The following is a 15262-nucleotide window of genomic DNA, read 5'->3' on the forward strand; positions in this document are numbered from 1 at the left end:
GTTTGGAGAATGAATGAAAGTTCTGGATTTGTTTGTGTTTTCTCTGCTATCGTTTCTCTCCTCGTTTGGAGAGAGTCACCCGCATACAGGCGCAACTCACAATGAACATCTCGCCCACGGAACAGTGGGATTGTATTGAAAATGAAGAGGACAAACTTTCAAATTTTGCTTCGTATTCGGTGGGGACTTTTCAGTAAAAAAAAGTTACAATGGAAAAATTACGTATTCTTTCTGTAAAGTTTTATAACTTAAATTTAAATTCCCAAAATACGTATTCTTATAATATATTCGAAAAAAATAACCTGTTCAAAAAATATCTTTTGGGTTAGAGGAAAAATGTCTGCCGAGTTATAATTTTTTGAAGAAATAGAAAATTTGTATATATAAAAAAATACAAACATTTCTGGAGATTTTTTTTTTTTGAAAAGGTCCAATAAACCAAATCTTAAATTTTTGCTTTTCAGGTGTTTTTTAATACCCCTGACTCAAGACGGTTTCAAAAACACCCAAAAAGCAAATACTCGAAATTTGGTTTACTGGACCTTTAAAAAAAACTCAAGATTTTCTTATCTCAAGCAAAAGAATGTAAATGGGCAAATGTGAACTTGCAAACAAAAAGCCAATTCTGTTCACATCAGTGAATGAATGCCGGTTGTTTACCAATCCAATTTGGACTACACTCAAACCCCGATGGTTTCACACCAACTTTTGTCAAACGAACGGGGTCATTTTTTAGATTGACACCCCTTTTACACGGAGTTCACACGCACTACAAAACGTTTGTTTTGGTAGTGTGCGTAAGCGCCGTGACAGTTCGTCACTTTTTAGTTTGACTTTGACCAACCAACGGGGTACAAACTAAAAAAGTGTCAAACGAAAAAGTGACCAACCACCGGGGGTTAAACAAATGTTACTGCAAAACCTAGATTCTAATCGAGGTTCCAATAGTTTCTGAGATTTCGATATCTAAAACTTGGACGATTTCGTGTTAACACCAAGAAACCCTTACATAAATATTTTGTAAATTGACCACCTAATTTGAAATTTCAAGTCTGATTTTTAAATAGTTGAAACAAAAATTATCACGAGATGAGTTATAGATAATGCGTTGCTACTATCCAACTTGGCTACATATCAATGAATTGAGGAAAATATTTTGTTTTCTAAACTAAGCATAAAGCAACGGTCTGAAATAAAAATTTCAATTCATTTAATTTTTTTTTTTGCCTCCTCATTTTTTGGGAAAATTGACTTAATATAAGACAAAAAAAGATAATTATAATATTAAAAAAAAAAAAACTAAAACAAAATTAAACAACCTAAAAAAAATAACTAATCAAACCTTAAATTCCAAATTTGTAATTTAAAAAGGTTTTTACTACAGTTTAAAGAATTTGTATGATTTCATAGCCCTAGCTTCAGCTCCTAAGATTTTCTGCGGTATGAGCGATGGTTTAAGTTGGTTTGAGTAGTTCTTTTGAGTGTTTTTTAAACGTTTTTGCATTTTTTGGACAATGTCCGAGTTAAAATTGAAATAAATAATCATTTTTTTTCTATTTGTTTTTAAATGAGATTAAACAAAATTTAAATTTTTAAATACAAATATTTAAGAAATCAATAATTCTTAAATTTTCGAATTTAAAGAAATATAAATTCAGAAATTTGCAAAGTCTTAAATACAGAATTTTTAATTTTTAAGATCAACAAAAGTGTTTTTTTAATTTAAATCGTATTCAAAGAAATATAAATTCAGAAAATTGCAAAGTCTTAAATACAGAATTTTTAATTTTTAAGATCAACAAAAGTGTTTTTTTAATTTAATAATTTCAAGATTTTTAAAATTAATCTAATTAAAAAAAATCTAATATTTTTAAAACAAAAATTTTAGAATTCAAATTTTTTAACTAAAAAGAAAATAAAAAAAATTAGAAATGTAAAAATCGAATAAGCATTTAAAAATTCAATAGACTTCAAATTCAAATATATAAGAATTAAAAAAAATAGAAATTCTTTATTTCTAACAATCCGAATTTCAAAAAAAAGACAAGTTTTTCAAAAACATAGAAATTTAAGAATTGGAGTTTTTTTTTCTTGAGAATTTCAGAATTAAAGAATGTGCAACTTTTCCTGACCGCTTTTCTTCCGATCTCCGTTCTTAAGGCTAGTATGCAGATCGGAAGGAAAGGGGTCAAGAAACAACTTTACGAACAGCAGAACAAAGGAGAGGAAGCGATTTCTTGGGGCTTTTCTTCACCCTCTCTGACTCGCTTGCGCTGCTGCTGCTGCCCATTTGATTTTTTTCTTGACCGGTTCCTTCCGAAGTGCATATACCGCTTTAGCATGGATCATTAAGTTATTGAAGATTTTGACAATTTGTTAATGTTTTATAAGCTGGATTTTTTTTTCTAAGGGTCAATAAATTAATTTTATTTTTACTTTTTGGTTCATTGGACCTTTTCAATACTTTTTACTTAAGGCGGTTTCTATATACAAAAAAAAAATAAATAAAAATTTGTTTTATTAGACACATCAAATTTGTTAAATTTTTAAATTGTTTTGCAAATAAATAAAACATTCATCTAGCTTTAAAAATGCATCTATAAATACTATTCGATTAATTTTGGATATTCCTAAAAAACATTGAAATCCAATAAAAAATATCATTTAAAAATCATTCAAACCACTCACCTAGGTCACTCACAGTTAATGAACAAAAGTCAAGGAGAGAGTTCCTACTCCCGTATTCCTTCAGTTTCTCGTCTGGTCTCCTGTCGGGGGCTCCAAACATTCTAGTCGCAAAAGTGTCGTCTAGATTTTGTTTTATTGTTCTTTTTAATAGTTTTTTCCGCCTTTAATATCGGCGGCACGTCGATGAATAAGCACGATTGTTTTGCTTTGTTTGCGCCTGATTCGTTCTCTCCACTGACGAGAGCCAGAAGTTCTCGGCGGTTAATGTGTATACGTAGAAAATCAGCTGAACGATGCACTTTTGTGACCGCTTCTGGAAAGTGAGATGATGTGGTTTCAGTAGGCTTTCGCTTCATGTCTTTTAAAAAAATATATTATATATTAGAAGTTTGTTTTCTATTAATAGAATTCTGATATTTATAACTTCTGTGGTTTAATTCAAATCTATTGATAACCCATAAAGTCAACGTTTTTAGCATTCGAATGGCTTGATAAAAATAGGGAAAGTATCCAACGTTTCATTAAATATTAACCGACGCAAGAAAAAGTTAACTGTCTCAAAGGGCCACGTAAGTTTCAGGACGTGTTGTTCCCACAACCAGCTTGAAAACGGAACAAAAGTAAAGGGACAAACCGATAAACGTAAATAATAACAGTGCGAGTGTCGCACGGAGTGCGATATCAGCACTTTACGACGTCGTCTCCTTCTAAAACGTTCATCAATTGCGTATTTCATTTCTAGCAAAACAATGTAAATTGGCCAAAGACAAAGTGTGAACAAACAGCCCATCCTGCTCACATCAGTAGATGTTTCCATCAGGCAGGAGCAGGATGGACTGTTCAATCAAACTTCGTCTTTGGTCCATTTACATTGTTATGCTCATACATTTCTCTCATATCAGAAGTAATGAAAATACTATTCATAAACATGTGCGACAGTCGATAGTACCTAGTATTGTAGCATGTCATGAGATCCGTTCAGTGCAATAATAACGATACACGTGGTCTTTTCCCTCTTTTGAGTATGGCCACCTGTGGCATGGCACGACATAGAGAGAGTGAGAGTGCGCGCGTTCCCAAACTATGAATGAAGCATGGTTGTGAATGAAACCTCAGGACATCATGAACATTTTTAACGAATTTTCCGACACCGCTTTAATCATTTCATTGATATATGCTCCTTAGAGGGTGGGAGACTCATATAAAGTTTAGATTGATGATTTTATTAGGGGGTCATCCATAGTCACAAATCATTTAGAATGAAAAAATGAATTGCCTAGTTGTTCGTCTTGTATGTATTTTGTTTTTCTTGGTTGGATGAATGTTCCGGGCAAGATGAACTAAATACCCAACGACTTCTAGTTTTATACAGGATTTAGCTTAAAATTACAACTTGTAATCTAATGAGCTAAAGCTAGATCAAGTTTCCGCGGTAAGTCAAGATTGATCGGCTAACGACTGACTCACTTGTCTGACCTCGAATCATGAATCGCCGCGCTTTTATTAATTATTTTTATGAGGTCCTTTTAGGTGCTGGGACCTGGTTAGGACCGAGTAGGCACTTCAGGTTATTTTATTGTTTTCTTGACGCGCATGTCCTTTTTATATGATATCCTTCGGGCACCGGACTGCGCGTGCCACTTATGTGGGGTAATAAAACTTTTGTCGATTTTTTTCTCGTCCTGCGCATACACACATCCACACACCGCTCCTAATTGATTTTTTTTTGCATGCATCCTCTTTCTTCCATCTCTCTTGATTCGTCTTTTAGGTTATTGTAAGATATGCACTTGGGAAGAAACCGGTCAAGAAAAATTTCAAAAATTTCGGTAGTGAAAACATGCCAGAGAGGGTAAAGAAAAGCCCCAAGAAAATATTCCCTCTCTTTTGTTCTGGCGTTCGTTAAGCTGTTTCTTGACCCCCTTTCTTTTGAAGAGCATACCGACCCTATAGGCTGGTATGCTGATTGGAAGAAACGCAAAACTCCATATAAAAAAACGCCCAAGAAACGGTCAAAGAAAGTGTCACGAAAAGATTTTTCTTACGCGGTACGCAGCTGAAAAGTAACAGAAACGGAAAGATTGCGTTTGACGTTTCTTCGCGCGGTGCTTGATTGTAATATGTTTTGAAGAAAAAATCAAAGAATTGTAATTTTCTATTTTGAATGTGACTGGTAATTACAAATGTTTTAATAATTTTGTATTTAGTATAAAAATATTTAAAATTCCCGCCGAATCTTAAAAAGCAGAATACACCAACTATTTATTGCTAGTACCAAACAGCTACCTCTAGATTATGAGTCCCCTGCGCTGTCCGATTGATCCACATTTGCGGGTCCAAAATGAAGTAAATCGGAGTGAAATTAAAACTTGACAATAATCATACAAATATCTATGTTTTTACTAAAAATACAATAATAATAATCTGTCACTAGAAAAAGGTGGGTTGTTTTGGTGAGATTTAGAAAACTTCAATTTTCGTGTTTCTTTTTCTTTAAGCCGCTGTATTTCAGCAACCAGAGGTCCAATCTTCAATGTCTCTTAGACAATTTTATAGCAAATTTTCTGAACTTTTCAAAAAAATATTTTTAGAAATGGTCACTCATGGTCACTGTTTTTAAAAATAAAAAAACTGCAAATATTTCGCTAAAATCAAACTTTCGGTGGCTATATCTTGAAAACGGAGCCCTTTATCAAAAAATCTGTAAAGTACTTTTCGATTGCAAATTCAATTTTGCATTGAAAAGTAATGTCAAACTTGTTTTTGCATAAAACTTCGATTTTTTCCAAAAATTACTATTTTTTCAAAAATTTATAACTCGGCGGCAGATTTTTTGACCATGTTTCTCTATGGCTCAAAAGTTGCGGATTTTGTCCCCTAAAACATATCAAAAAATCTCGAAAATCAAAAAAATACGTATTTTGGGAAATTTAGTTTTAGTGAAATAAAAGTTGATAAAAAAATCTCTAAATTTTTTTTTCCGTGTACCTATTTTTTTCTCAAAAGTCCTCAACAATACCTACAACATTGCCGAAGACACCAAATTGATCAGAAAATTCAATCAAAAGTTACAGCTGTTTGAATATTTACAAACCATTTTAGTATGGACAGCTGCCAAAATTGTATGGAGACTTGTATGGGTGAACCAATGACACAAAATAGCATATTTGGTCATAGGGAAGGCCCCCACAAAGTTTGAGCCAAATCAAATCCATTTCCGGTTTTGGTAGAGAATTGCTCATGCAACATTTCTTGACCGCGTTCCTTCCGATCAGCATACCGTACTTATACAGTTATACAAAACATAATATTTTTGCTTATATAATAACAGAGAAACCTCGGAAAACCTACTGTTTATTTTCATTTCAAAGTAAATTTGACACTTTTGAATTTTAACTTTTTTTCTTGGTGGTGGTCGCAGGTGAAAAAATGGCACAAAAAATTTATAGCTGATTAACAATTTTTAGCCATTTAGCCATTTTTATATGATCTTAAAGACAATTTCCCCAATACTATTTTTTTTAAATTCTGGCCTGAAAGGGTTAAAATGTGTCCATTTTTTTCGCAGCATGTTTTGCAAATATACACTCAACTCGTAATGGTTGGTCACTTGTTAGTTTGACTTTGTTTTTTTTTATTTACACGATTTAAAACCATTTCTGAGAACTTTTTTATTCATTTTTGCGCAAAAAAATAAATTGACGTAGCAACATTTCTGGAGTTTTTTTTTAAAAAAGGTCCAACTAAAAAAAATTTTCAGTTTTTGCTTTTTGAGTGTTTTTAATACCCCTGACTCAAGGCGTTTTCAAAAACACCCAAAAAACAAAAACTGAAAATTTGGCTAGTTGGACCTTTTCAAAAAAAAAATCCAGATTTTTTCGATTGATCAACTATAGTCCCCTTGGAACGAGCTGTCAAGTGTGATGCTTTCTGTCAATTTTAAAACATATGCGGTCGTACAAAGGTACACAGAATAATAATATCACAAATTCGAGCATAATTTTAGAACGACCCAATTAGCACACTCTCCCCTAGTCGAAATTATTGTGCGTCATCCGTCTGTGAAAATGTAGTCTGTGTTCCACTTTCCCATGTGGCCAATTTAACCCACATCTGTCACGATCATTTCCGGTGTCATCTGCTCAGCCGATCACTTTGGCGCAATTTTATTATTTATCTACCCAGCTGTAACGTTTATCATTAGCAATTTGTAATCCTAAAAAAACACTGTGAATTTCGTGAATCGTCTCAATTATACTATTTTTGTGTATCTTTTAACTGTATCACTACTTTTATTTCGTCAAAAGTATCACCTTCCAAATGCCCGCCATGGAAGTGACCAGCAACAAATTTATGCAGCAGCGGTTCGATCGTAAGTACTTCACGGTAATCCGGTTTCCACGATTTAAACTCCGTTGAATGTTCCCGCGCAGGTCAAAAGCACGAAATTGAATCGTTCGTCGTCCGTATATATCGGCACAATCTGATCAAGGATGGGGGCATTATAAAGCGGAAGTTGCGCGAGAAGCTCTTCGAGGAGATAAAGTTACGCCGGATAACCCGGGTAAAAATGGACGAACTGGGTTGGGTGTTGATGAACCACGATCTCATTAACCGGAATAAGGGCACGGAGGTCGGTAAGGAGGGAGAGCAGAATCCGGCGCCAAGTTTGTTCCTGTTCAATATGGAGCGTTTGCGGGATCTCCTCGAGTCTCACGAGCAGCGAAACCATGCCGGTAAGAACCCCGTCGACGTGCCAACCGAGCTGCGATGCTATGGAGTGATGACTTTTTGTTCGTTTCAGAGCTAACCGCCAAGAGAAAGGACAAGCAAACGCTCGCCCAGGAGGTTGCGCTGCACAACGACAAAGCACTGCAAGAACTTCGCGACATGGTGGAGGCGAAACGTCCGCTGGCCACCATCCGGCACGTCACGACGATCGAGCGGATGCTGAAGCAGAGTTTTCCGCCGTCCTCGCGAAATTGCTTCGTGTGTCGGGAGTTTTTCAAAACGCCCGACCAGTACTCGAAGCACTTTGAGGACGTCCACGGGGAGGTCTTTCGGATTTCGAACGATGACGAGCGATTCTCGACCGGCCAGAAGCTGGACGTGGTTCAGCACTACGACGCGTTGAGTCCGGTGACGTTGTTCGAGATCCGGAACAACCATCACGTGGCGATGCAGGTCGACGGGGTGTATTTGTACCACACGACGCAGCAGCTGATGCCGGTCATGCGGGACGTGTGGCCGATTACGATCAACACCGGGGACTCGTTCAAGTTCTCGATAACGACGGGGATGTTTCTGGTGGCGGAACACGATTACAGCATTCTGGTGCACTTTAATCGCGTGCTCGAGTACGTCGAACAGTACCACTTCCGGGTGCTGAAGGAACCGGTTGAGCTGCGTGTCAAGGACAACCCGATCGCGCTGAAAAAGCTGGAGGAATATCCGCCGCCGCCGGAGATGGTGGCCGTGTTCAAAAACGGGTTCAAAATGGTGGATTCGTACACGGTCAAGGAGCGCAAGATGTGCGAGGACATTCGATCGTTCATAGACGCCGACCCGGAGACGCGACTGAACGCGGCGAACTACGTGCAGATTCTCCAGCTGATGAACAACGTGGAGGACTACAACGTTCAGTTCGAGCTGTCCCAGTACGACATGAAGGACGTTCATTTGGCGGCTTGTGGAGCAAAGCGGTTCTACAGTCTCCGGCTGAACCAGTTCAGCACTGTTCCGCGATCGTTGGTCGAGGGGGATTACATTGAACTGTCCTACACGAGACCAAACAAGTCGCTCAAGACGGTCATCGGAGTCATCTCGCAGATTTGCTCCAACAAGGTGCTGTTTGAGACGGAGGAACCGCTCAAGTACGACGTACGCTGGCACATGAAGTTTAACCCGAACCGGACGCCCATCCGGATGGAGTACCAGGCGCTAGAGATTGTCAAGCGGCACGGACTGAGTGGGTTCTTCTTTCCGACGGTGAGGGTCTGCAAGGTGGCGACGATTGGAAGGTTTGTATTTATATTATCTAGATTAAATTTTCAAAACAACCTATCCGTCACGGGTTTCCATGCAGTTCAAAACTGTTAATAACGTAGTTTATGTTAGTTCTAGAGTACTAGTGAGAACGTAATCGAGAGTAAAGTTAAGGGAGCGTTCTTTTATTACGTAACGCGAAAAATCGGACTTTTAGACCCCCTCCCCCCCCCCTCGTAACAAAATTTCCATACAAATTTTAAAAATTTTGTATGGAGCGTAACACGGCCTCCGACCCCCCTCCCCCCCTACTGCGTTACGTAATAAAAGAACGCTCCCTAATCGAGAGTTACTTGGAATGCAACGATGGATTTGGTAAACGCTAGATTTCTTTCAAATTTGTATGCATAATTGTCCCATGTTCAAAAAAGTGCAACTGAGAAAAACTCGATTGAAATTTTTCGATCGATTTCTGTGTTTCTAAGCATAATTGTCCCGTGGGTTCTTATTCGTCCTATGTGTCCCCAATCGCCCCAGTTTATTAGTTTATCACTCCTATTTATGATCCTATTGCTATACAGTATGTAAACAAGACTCAATGCTTCGTATAACTAATGATCCCGTGAAAGAAAATACTTGGTGGGACAGTTATGCGTAGAAGTGTAACGATGGGACAAACAGACTTGGTGTTGTTTTTGATGAGTTTCCGAACAAAGTACTATATTTTATGGGTTTTTCGAAAAGTATACGACAAAATAAACTTAAAAATGTCAAAAGGTCAAAATCGTCAAAAAATTACATGGGACAATTATGCTTAGAATGGCAGTCTAGGTCAGTAAAGTTAACATCTGTGTTAGCGAATTGTTTTTGTCGGTGGCCAATTTTATGCATTCGAGGTACTGATTCTCCCGTCGGTGTAAGGGAAGCGCTCTGCAAATTCTGTGTATTTTGAAAACATTTTTTTAAGCAGTCAGAAGTAAATGACAACAGCAACTTTCTAAAATTGAAATATTTCGATAGTAAAATGGAAGAATATATTTCAAATCAAATAGTGCAAAAATTGGGCCAGCTCGATTTATCAGAAAGAAGATAATCGTTTGAAATCAGACGAGCTCATTTTTAAAATAAATATTTTGGACATTTTAAAATGTTGAGCTAGATTTTTTAGTTTTGAAATTATTTTTATTCAAAAGAGCATAACATTTTACACAACATATTTTAACAATGAAAAACGAACCAACAGTTTTCGAGTTTCAAAACGAGGGAATATAAGATAAAACTAAAAAAACGCACTCAAAAAATTATTATTTTTTCCAGACCCCTAAAGCATCAAAAACTGTCGAACACGAAAGAGTGCAAGATTGTTTGTTTGTTTGTCATAGTCTAATAGGTTCCTTAGTGACAAAAACGTAAAAAATGATAATCGGGATTTTCTATTTTCGTGCCCCTGTCACTTTGCCGAAGATACCAAATAGATCAGAAAATCTCTTCTTGAGATTTTTGAATATTGGAATGCCTATTTTGTATGACAAGGTCGATGCAATATGACTTTTTTTGACCAGTGATGGAAGAATTTTCACCAACAGAAAATTTTGCGACCCTCATCAAGAGAAAAAAAAATCAAAAAGAAACATGGCTCACTTATCTCGCACACGAAAGATCGGTTAAAAGAAACTCAAAAAATCATCTTGCAGGTGTAACGTCAAACGTCGAAAAATTATATGCCACGTAGATGAACAATGTTTGTGAACAAAACGAAATAAATAAATTTAAGTGGTACTAATGATGAGATTCCCAAAAAATCTTTGACTGATTGATTTTCTATGGAAAATTCTAAAGCAATTTTGATTTGGGACCATCCACAAATCACGTGGATACTTTATTAGTGCATCTCCAGCGCGGGTAGCAAACATCGAAGCAAATCAAATTTGCACCCGACGTCAACCCCTTCACGGTACCTGTCGCGGTAGCAAATTTGCTCTCAGTTCTTCGGGATTTCACTTTGCTACCCGCTATTCTGCTGGTTTGCTACTGCGGCAAATGGAATGATGCACGGAAAAAAATTAAATTGTTTTTTGTGTATAAAAAAATTAAAAAAAATACAAAATTAAAAAAAAATAAAAATAAATCAAATTAGAAAAAAAAACTTAAAGAAAATTCAAAAAAATAAAAATAATAAAAAAATATTAAAAATAAAAAAAAATTGAAAAAAAAAATGAAAAAAAAAATCCAAAATTTTATTGAAAAATCTAAAAAAAATAAAATTTACAAAAAAATAAAGAAAATTAAGGAAATTTAAAAAAAGTTTAAAAAAATTTACAAAAATTTATAAAAAAAAAATTAAAATAAAAAAAATAAAAATAAAAATAAATTATTTTTTTTTTTAATTTAAAAAAAAATTAAAAATAACTTTAAAAAATAAACTAAATTAAAAAAAATACAAATTTAAAAAAAAATTAAAAGTAAACAAAATTAAAATTAAAAAAAATAAAAAAAATGGAAAAAAATTTAAAAAAATTTAAAAAGATTTAAAAAATATATATTTTTTTAATTTATAAAATTTAAAAGAAAAATAAAAAAAATACAAAAAAATTAAAAAAAATTAAAAACATAAAAAAATAAAAGTAAAATTAAAATATTAATAAATTTTAAGAAATTAAAATTAAAATAAAAATAAAAAAAAATCAAAAAAATTGAAAATATTTAAAAAATTGGAAAAGTTAAAAAAAATAACAAAACAATTAAAAAGATTAAAAAAATTGAAAAAAAATAAAAAATAAATTGATAAAATAAAAAAAAAATTAAAAAACCAAAAAAATAGCTAAATAAATTTAAAAAAACAACAAACATTAAGCAATTTTAACGCATTTTTGAATTTTAAAATTGTAAATTTTTAGACTTTTTGAATTTTTGTATTTTTGAATTTAAATTTATTTGAATGTTTGGATATTTATAATTTTTGAATTTTTAAATTTCTAAATTTTTGAATTTTCAAATTTTGGAATTTTTAAATTTTTTAGTTTTTAAATTTTAAAATTTTAGATTTTTGAATTTTTAAATTTCTGAATTTTTAAAATTTTGAATTCTTAAATTTTTGAATTTTTGGATTTCTGAATTTTTGAAATTTTGAATTTTTGAATTTTGGGATTTTTGAATTTTTAAATTTTTAAATTTTTGAATTTTTGAATTTTTGAACTTTTGAATCATAGGTACACAAGAGCAGACATACCAAAATCTCCATAACACGCATTCAAAACTTTGCTCCCGGCTTGCCGGTACTTGTCGGGTATCAGAAAATGAGTACCCGACAGGTACCGACACATATTTTTCTTCTACAGATGAACTTGAGATCAAATTTGATACATGCTTTGCTACGCGCGGTGGGAGACTCGGGGGCAAACTCGAGAGCAAATTGGGTGGGAATCAAATCGGGTAGCAAATGGTTTAACTTTCGACATTTTCGAAAAATGAAATTCTTTGAAATTTTCAATAGGATTAAATAGTTAATAAACTTTTAGCATTTCTAGGCGTGAATCAACGCATAATTATTGATTTTGAAGGTAAACGAGAGCAAAAAATGATAAAAACCCATATTTGCCTTCCGCGGTGGGCTTGTTTCGGTGGCAAATTTGCTACCCTAGCGGTGGGGATGACGGAGTTTTTTCAAGGTGGCAAATTTGATCTCGGTATTCATGAGCCGGGTGCAAATTTGATTTGCACCCCAGCGCTGGAGATGCCCTTAGGAATTCTCCACCCCTCCCCTCGTGGACATTTACCCATACATTGTATGGTTCGTGGACAATCGCTTAACCATGAGCGTCAGGTCAAGACCCGTTCTTACACTGAAAATTGCGAATTGGTTTCGTTTGACACTTTTTTTAGTTGTACCCCGTTGAATTACTCAAATGCAAGCTTCCCATGCGCCAGTGCCAACGCACACCGCGGGTTTGGTTTTCTAGCTTCGGTACGTGCCTGAACCCATTTTTGTATTGGTATCTTGGTACATCGTACCAGCGCACCACGACACTCTCGGCTCGCCCCATCGGTTTTGTGTCTGGCACTCACCCATGGCATGAACACAGCGTGCCGTGGTACGTGTCGTAGTATTGAACCCGTTTTGTACCGCAAGCGCGTACCACGGCACGTACCTCGGCTCGTGACGAGTGAAGCACCTTGGCTCATATACCGTGTTCATGCCATGGGTGAGTGCCAGACACAAAACCGACGCGGCAAACCGAGAGTGTCGTGGTGCGCTGGTACGATGAACCAAAATACCCTCGGTTCGTGTGAGTCGGGTACGGGTGTAAACCGAACAAAGCAGGCGCAAAGCAAACCCGAGGTACAGTTGAACCGCATGTACCGCACGGTGCAGGGAAGCTTGCTCAAATGCATTTCTCAACATTTCATCGCCGCCATTTCGACCGCCATCTTGGATTTAATGTTTCCAAATCACTTTAAACCATTTTGGGGTTAAATTTGAACTCAACGTCCAAAACAAGACAACGAAAAATATACCTATGTATATATATATTTTTTTTGTTTTTCGATTATCTGAAGATGTCACTTTAGATAACCAAATCTGAAGAATTTTTAAAATTCTTAGAATCGAAAAAAAATGGGATTTTAAGTTTTTTTTAAATTGACAAATCTTAATAATTTAAAAAAATAGTTTTTTTTTACATTTAAAGTGACGAATATTTAAAAGAAATTATTGAAATTTCAGGGAATCCTTCACGTGGTTCAACCCGAACGTGGCCAGCAACGTGGAGCAGCAAACGGCCATCGTGAGCATCGTCAACGAGACGGCTCGACCGTATCCGTACGTGCTGTTCGGACCTCCGGGAACGGGTAAAACCTCCACCCTGGTCGAGGCGATCGCCCAGATTTGGAAGCTCAAACCGAAAGCGTTTGTCCTCGTGACGGCTTCTTCCAACTACGCGTGCAACGAAATCACCCAACGACTGCTCGGGGTCATCCCGAAGGACGATCTGTTCCGGTTCTTCTCCAAGCAAGCCGAGCGGATGATGGCCGACATGAGCTACGAGTTGATCGAGTGTTCAAACCTCAACACCGGCTGCTATCGACTGCCCTCGAAGGAAGAGCTGTACGGCAAGCGGATCGTAATCAGCACGCTGACCTCCTCCGGCAAGCTGGTGCAGGCCAACATCCGGCCGGGCCACTTTAGCTACGTGTTCATCGACGAGTGCGGCAGCGCCACGGAAGCTTCCGCGCTGGTCCCAATCGCCGGAATCATCAGCTCACCGGGGAAGATCGACGGCTCGATCGTCCTGTCCGGCGATCCGAAGCAGTTGGGACCGGTCACGCGTTCCGAGTTCGCCGCCGACATGGGCCTGAAACGCTCGATGCTTGAGCGACTCATGAACCTTCCGGTCTACCAAAAATCCAAACTAACAAACCAGTACAACAACGCCCTGATAACGAAACTCCTCCAGAACTACCGCTCCCACGAAGCCATCCTGCACTTCTCCAACAAGACCTTCTACCAGAACGAACTGAAACCGTGCGCTGCAGAATGCCACACCCACTGGGCGCTCAACTGGCCGGAACTGCCCGCCAAGTCCTTCCCCATCATCTTCGAATCGACCATGGGCAAACTGGCCCGCGAGCAGGACTCGGCCAGCTACTTTAACCAGAAGGAAATCGAACTGGTCGAGTTCTACCTGCGCAAGCTGTTCACGGACGGCGTCAACGACCGCCCCGTCACCCAACTCGACATCGGCATCGTGTCCCCGTACAAAAAGCAGTGCATCAAGCTCAAGCAGATGACGGCACGCCACGGCTGGAACGCGGTCGAGGTCGGTTCCGTCGAAGCGTTCCAAGGTCGTGAAAAGCCCGTCATCATACTCACCACGGTCCGGTCGGGAACGCGCGGCGTCGGCTTTCTGGACAACGTGAAGCGTCTCAACGTGGCACTGACACGGGCCAAGGCACTGCTCGTTGTGATCGGCAATCCGGAAACGCTCCAGAAGGACGCCAACTGGTACGAGTTCATTCGGTACTGCTACGGCGCGGGAGCGATCCGAGGGGTCAAGTTCGAGCTGGACGAGAAGCAGCACAAGGTGCAGGAGATCGAGGCGGAGGGCGGAGGTGGTGGCGGCAAGGACGATAACTGGGTGCAGGTCCAGCAGCGAATGGACGCGCTCATTAGGAAGATTAGTGATGTGAAGATTTGAGAGAGGAAGCGTGATGTGATTACTTTTTTGTGGGGCGAATTTTATATTGTTTTTTTTTTTATTTATTTATTTACGTAGTGTTTCGCTGGCGATCCGGAAGAGTGTTGTTTTTTTTAAAAATGATATTGATCATAACTAAAAGGAAAATTGCAAATAAATTGATTTAAAGACTGACAGTAAAATACTGTTATTTTATTCTGCCATTGTTGTTTGCAAGCAGTAACATGACCAAACTCTTCGAGATTTTCTCGATCGTAATTTGTTAAGGGTAAGTCGTAACCTAAGAGGTCGTAACTAGTCGATAGTAGATTGAGATTATCAATCGATCTACTATCGATGTAAGGATCGAGCTTGCTTTCAAAATTCAAAATTAAACATTTTTGGAAATTTAAAAA

The 15262-nt window shown here is 37.2% G+C and overlaps 1 protein-coding gene across 1 annotated transcript; it reads left to right on the top strand.

Moving 5' to 3' along the window:
* The first annotated feature begins 6813 nt into the window (after positions 1-6813).
* Positions 6814-15049, top strand: LOC120420331 (putative helicase MOV-10). Its single transcript, XM_039583326.1, has 4 exons — positions 6814-7060; positions 7122-7424; positions 7493-8708; positions 13397-15049. Exons 1-4 carry the CDS (start codon positions 7009-7011, stop codon positions 14865-14867), a joined length of 3042 nt encoding a protein of 1013 aa, XP_039439260.1. The 5' UTR covers positions 6814-7008; the 3' UTR covers positions 14868-15049.
* The last annotated feature ends 213 nt before the right edge of the window (positions 15050-15262 follow it).

This window comes from Culex pipiens, chromosome 2 (genome assembly GCF_016801865.2).
Source record: "Culex pipiens pallens isolate TS chromosome 2, TS_CPP_V2, whole genome shotgun sequence".
In the NCBI taxonomy this organism is placed as follows: domain Eukaryota; kingdom Metazoa; phylum Arthropoda; class Insecta; order Diptera; family Culicidae; genus Culex; species Culex pipiens.

Bases quoted from the DNA above. Each gene is read 5' to 3' on its own strand.
- LOC120420331 (XM_039583326.1), top strand. From the start codon at position 7,009: ATGCCCGCCATGGAAGTGACCAGCAACAAATTTATGCAGCAGCGGTTC. The intron at 7,061-7,121 runs GTAAGTACTTCA...GTTCCCGCGCAG, and splicing joins TATGCAGCAGCGGTTCGATC to GTCAAAAGCACGAAATTGAA. The intron at 8,709-13,396 runs GTTTGTATTTAT...TTGAAATTTCAG, and splicing joins AAGGTGGCGACGATTGGAAG to GGAATCCTTCACGTGGTTCA.